The sequence below is a fragment of the Pundamilia nyererei genome, unplaced genomic scaffold (assembly GCF_000239375.1).
Source record: "Pundamilia nyererei isolate P.nyererei 1_Seehausen unplaced genomic scaffold, PunNye1.0 scaffold00007, whole genome shotgun sequence".
NCBI lineage: Eukaryota > Metazoa > Chordata > Actinopteri > Cichliformes > Cichlidae > Pundamilia > Pundamilia nyererei.
In genome coordinates, this window is record NW_005187408.1 from 3,965,604 (window position 1) to 3,971,603 (window position 6,000).

Here is a 6,000-nt window from a genome sequence, read left to right on the forward strand (position 1 = left end):
CACTAAACCAAAAGTCACAGCAACATTAAGAAGCCACCGCACTGCCGAGTGTTCTCTTTCTTTGGACCATTCATAATTCACTGAGAAAGATTTGCAAAGATCCAGCTCAGCATCCTGAGGCGTAACTTACATGACTTCATCTCTTACATCACTCTCTCTCTCTCAGGGCTTTCCTTTGCCACTATCTTGTCCACCGCAGCTCTCCCTTCACTTGTGGCTCTCTCTAAGCACCTTTTTATTTTCTGTTTTGGTGCAGTGTGTGCTAGGCTTCTGCCTTTTCCCTTCCTCTGCCAGTGCTCCCAAAGCATGAATGAAATCCTGAAAGAATGAAATCCTAAATTGATGGACCCTTCTGAAAAGGTCGGCCCTCTTATGCGTTACCTTTATTTAAGGGCAGAGCAGGCCAGCGGTAGCATTAAGTGTCAGACTGGGTTCCTCGTAAATCTCATAAAGCCTGCTTTACAGAAAAACAAAGAGAGTGAAGGGAAGGTGTATATTCTATGCCGTAAGACTCTGTGATTGCATTTGACAAAGGGCTCATATTGCTTTGAATAAAAGCACATTGCTGTGTACCAGGCTTGTAATGGCATTTCCCTGGTAAAGGGCTTTCAAGGCACGTACAATATGTGCCCCATAAAAGGCTTCCCTGACCTCAGGGAGCTGCCATCTGACAGTCCAGCAGCCCTGGCAGGTTATTTCCAAATGTACTTTCAACTGCAGATAACCTTAGTGAAATCACAAAGCCGAAGCATTAGAGTCACATTCAAGCTCGTCTTGCAAAGCAGTCTGCAGAACGTCAGTGCCATTTGAATTAGGGAGGAATTTCCCTTTCAGGTTTCACAGGCTTTCCCCGTGCAATAGTGTACAGGTCAGCAATACGTAGACGTGTCTGACTAAGGGACTATACTTGGACTTATCAGTTTAAAATCCACACACATATCAAGTTACTACACTGCTATCACCAAGGTTTGCCTTAAATTAAATATTGCCAGCTCTTTAATTAACTTAGGTGATATAAAGCTTCCCCCGATGAGGATGAAATCAATCATCGAGGTGAGGCGGGGTCCTCGTCAGTCACATATCACTAGTTGATGTGTGGGTAAACAAGCTATATGGATATAATACAGGAAGGCAGGAGAAAAATAAAACATCTATAGCAGCCTGTAAAATGAGCTGAACTTTATGCATTGAGAGTCATTACCATTTTTTGCCATTTCAAAGCTGAATATTGCACCATAATTTTAGCACCGGGGGTCTAAAATTGAATCGAGCACGAATTCCAAACTGTCCCAGTCGAAGTGAAACAGCTTTTGCTTTAATGGAAAAGGGCTCAGAACAATGCATCATCCAACGTGCACTGTACAGTACATCCGACGGGGATGATGTTTCTTGGGTCACGCACGCAGGTCCCTGTGTTTATGATCCTCTGACGTGGAATATAATCCCGATGAGCCCTGCCCCGCCTGCACTGCTTGATGATGGGATCAGGATACTAAATTATCAGTGATTGGATTTCATCAAGGCTGACCATCCTAATTGAGGACTGAGTGAGGGTGGAATGAGAAGGTGGAGGAGGAGGAGATGTCATCGTTTTACAAGGAGCAGCCATGACAACATGGCAAGACAGTCACTTGATGTCTGTAGTATTTATCATGTTGATTCGGGGCATGAATGAACACGGGGCTGTATGCGACTGATGCAGCATTTTTCTAAACATGTGGAAAGGTGGGTAGCAGCTGCACCGATGACTACCTCAGCCCTCAGTCACACCAAATAAAGATGCCTTTATTTATATACAAGTATTTATAAAACAGGGCTATAGAAACTGTATTTATCGATACGTATGCAAGCACCTTATGACATTTTCCTGACTCACAGTCTGACTGAGAAAGAAGTACATCTAATCAGTAAGACTTACGCATAATAGAGCCACATGAGAATATATACTTGTACCGCTCTGTCCAAGAAATGTACCGTTTTACAAGCCATGAACAGATGTGGTCTATTTTATCCAGGCAAAGAAAGCCAGACCAGAAGCTGACACTCCTACCGATTATTTCATCAAAGCAAATGAAGTCAAACTCTTTCTAGTTCAGTGATTCCCACTCATACTAGAACTGTGCGTTTTTACTTAAGGATGATTTTTCATCCCTATATTCTGCTTTTCCTCCATCCGTACAAATTGTTATCCAAAGACAGCAGCTTTCACTACATTTCAAACCGATGAACTCATCAGTATTTTTGTTTTTACAGGATAGATCTGGCCTTTGATAACCATGTCTGCAATGTGTTGTGATCCAGGGAGCATGTTCAGCTTTGAATGTGAACATGAAATGTGAGACGGTGTGATCGCACTTCCAGTTTGGGTTTCCTACCTTGGCAGCCACTGAGGAGTTGGGTTTCTCCAGGAGATCCCACAGTTTCTTCCTCTTGTCCGGGCAGCAGGTGTTATCAAACTCTCCCTCTCCCTCCCTCTCCCTCATTGTCTCTGCCTCCCTCCGCAGCTCCTCATTCATCTGCTCTTTTTTCTGGTGGTAACGGGCCTGGCAGCAAGACTCCAGGTAGATCTCATCAATACCCCAGTAGTCTAACTCCTGGCCAAACGACAGGGCGCACATCTCCTCCATCATGTGCAACTTGCCTGTGCGGTAAAAGTTCAAAATGGAGGTGAAGGCCCCCGGGTGCCGATCGAAGAAGTATTCGTTCTCGTTCAGGCTGTAGTCGTCACAGATTTCCATTAGGGACTCGTGGCTGTTGCACTCTCGAAGCTTGCCAAGCCGGGTCCTGGGTAGCCGATCCAGGGTCCGCCACAGGACTTCATGGTTCAGACCCCCGACGTTAAGGCGGACTCTGCGGGAGCGGGCTTTGGTGCGGATTATGTCGATGGGCTCAGGGGGAAGCGAGGGAGCAGTTCGGATGTTGATTGGCTTAACTCCGATTGGTCCGAGTTTCTCAGCCATGGTGATGGAAAAGGAGACTTCTGGGAAGATGTTAAACTGACCTCCTCACCCCCCCGAAATATGGGAAAATAATTTAAAGCTCTTATGTCGGTTATGTTGGCTCGTCTTTAGGCAAGTCCCTCCATGGCTGAGAAAACAAAAGAGAGAGGGTGTGAGATGAGTGAGTGACTGATGGCACATTAGTTAAATCAATTGCAGCATCAAAAGAGACACATTTCACCTCCAAAATTAGAAAACAAATGCGATCTCTTCAGTTGGGAACAGTCACCTGTTACTTCATATTGTCAAAAAATAGCATCAGCCGTGCAGCGTTATTGATCCCACATTTCTATGAAGGTGTTAGGCAGAATCAATGATTTTGTCAATATGGCTGCTTTGCTTTGCATTCCACTCCAGCAGCGCTGTAGTGAGGAAATGAACTCCTGCTACTTTCTGTGGCACCCCAAATGGGTCATGTGCCATTATTGTTTAGATGCACCAATCTGGAGGCATGTGAGGCAACAATTTTTAACTTCTCATTATCATATATCATTAGTCATATTTTTTCAGTAAAATTTTACTCCCTGCACATAAACAAAAAGCTACTAAGGAAAACTATTTTGACTGGGATGTATATATATATATATATATGTATAAAATTCAATATTTTATAATTAAAAGTTGTAAATATATCCCTTTTACTGATTAGCCGCACAAGGGTTTAAAAAATAAATTAAAAACATAAAAAATAATGAGAAATAAGTCTATGTAGCAGGGAATGATGGGAGTACTCCTGGATGCAACAGTTTTTAGTTACATCCCCAACTGCCGTATTATCTGTATCACGAATTTGCCACTAGGAAGCCAATTTTAAGATCTACATGGATGTGTATAAGAGGGGCATGCACAGCGAAATCGCGCGGATATTATAACTGTAGTATAATCGCATACCTGTTACACTGCTGTTTTTTCTTATCTGTGTTCAGTCCACCACCTACCTTCAATCTAAACCAGTCTAACAATCCCTGCTGCTCTGGTAGCGCACATTCGTTTTCGACTCACTTCAAAGTAGAGTTTAAAAAAAAAAACAAAGAAAAAAAAAAGAAAAACAGCAGAATATATGTTGTAAAAATGAGTCTCACCTTGCCTTGACAAACCACCTTTTGCATGCAAACTCCTCTTGTTCCTGAGGGAGCAGAGGACGGAAAGGGAGTCGGGATCTCCCCTTCAGTCAAGCGGCTATTGCTGTAGGAAGCACTCCGCCGCGCAGAGAACGCGCGCCCCACATTTTGTGTGAAAATGAGTCGAAAAGAGAAGAAAAAAGCGTCAACGTCTTCCTCTGAAAATGTTCATCGGGAGAACGGACAGTGTCGTTTCGCCATGGGAACGCCGAGGAAATGAGTCCTGCGCCTTCATCCAAAAGCTTGAAGACAGGGGCTCTGAATCACTGTAACTGCAGACGTAGAGCGCGTAAAAGGCAACGAGAAGGAACGGGATAAGCGAACTGCGGAGTGTCCCGCTGTATACTACATAAGGAGGAGCAGAGGGGCGCACATGGGCTGCACCACATCCTAGAGGTGAAACCAAATCACAAGCGGGCGGAATATTATTTTTCTGAAATAGAACAAAATGTTCAGTAAGTGTTCGATTTCTAATCACGGAGAGGAGAGATTTTTAAAGTTACTGAGCGAAATCCTGGATCATATTATCCTACAAGAGCAGTCACGCACGGCAAATCAAAAGCAAAATCTTTACAATACGTCTATAGAGTATATAATACACCACTGGCCTATCGTTGCTGTGCGTAAAGTGTTGGTAGCAAAGGATAGGTGCATTCCTTGCCGTAGGTGTGACTGTAAATATTGCGCTGTATTTCCTGTGTCGGTGGAGATTTGAAGTTGGATTATCTGCTGTGAATAATCTTCAACAAAATTTCTCAGGAGAGCAGTTTTTACATTTTACCAAACTACTTTCGGTCACTCGCACACTAGCATGGCGGCCACCTATTGTAAGGAAAACAGCTAAAATCTCACATGTATTTGGCATTATACACCAGATTGCTCCCGTTTCTCCATCTCTCGCTCTCTCAGTGCACAGGAATATTGTCCAGTGCTGCGGTGATATTTTCTTATAGAGTCTACTCATGTGTCAACTGAACATTTCCCCCTTAGCTAAGCACTTTTCCAGAAATTTGATTATACGATGCATATGTGTAATCAATTTCTCTGCCATGTTCTTTCCTTCGAGTGACAATTGATCAATACTGCTGCACTGACTAAAGAGAGCCTGGTGTGCATGTAGCCTATACTATTTCTTAACTGTGTGGGCACAATGTTTGAAGGTCAGTATTGTTTTGGTGGTCTTCACAGATTTTGTACATTCCCACAGCACACTCATGGCAATCACGTATCACCCCGATTAGTTGTTTGAATGTGACCTCAGCAATCTGGCGGTCTAGTGCATAGACTAAGCTGCATTTGCTTTGGGACTGCTTTTTTAAAAGATGGCAAAAGGATTGCAGGATTTGTGCGAGTCTACAAATGCAAAGAAGCTATTATTTTACACCCCAATAAAAGTGTTTACCACTTAATCAGGTAATGATTTAAAGATGTATTCATTTAACCCCTTGTTATCAGGGGTGTATTAATATGACAGGCCTCAGGTCTGCTGCAGTGAAGCATGACTATGACCCCTAAGTGACAGATGTAAAATATTCTGCTGTTGACAAGAAAACTGCTGATGACAAAGGTTGTTAATGAGGGTACCGAATAATGATTAAGAGTAATCGACTGTGTCCCCTTTCATTAATTATTGCGAAACTGGCAGCCAATCAGTTATCCCACGTAAAGTAGCGCAACAGGGCAACATTGTGCAGCTTCTACAGCAGTGATTTGTGTTGCGTGCAGTAATGTGTACTTGCTGTAGATGCTTCCAGCCCTGTGCTAACACCACCTGCATGCGCGGGTACTCCAGGGAGTGGAAGGCAGCCTGCATCCATCCCACCATGTGGGTGGAATAATTCTAGTTACCAGCTTGATATCTATAATTACCAACTTTCCAA

The 6,000-nt window shown here is 43.4% G+C and overlaps 1 protein-coding gene across 1 annotated transcript in view; it reads right to left on the reverse strand.

Moving 5' to 3' along the window:
• Window positions 1-4,665, reverse strand: part of kcnb2b (potassium voltage-gated channel subfamily B member 2b) — a 92,835-nt gene extending 88,170 nt beyond the window's left edge. The window contains exons 1-2 of the mRNA XM_005722571.2: window positions 4,082-4,665; window positions 2,376-3,087 (exon numbers count right to left, since the gene is read on the reverse strand). Of these exons, the coding sequence (XP_005722628.1) occupies window positions 2,376-2,960 (585 nt within the window). The 5' untranslated portion in view covers window positions 2,961-3,087; window positions 4,082-4,665. The remainder of the gene's footprint in view (window positions 1-2,375; window positions 3,088-4,081) is intronic.
• Window positions 4,666-6,000: the final 1,335 nt, after the last annotated feature.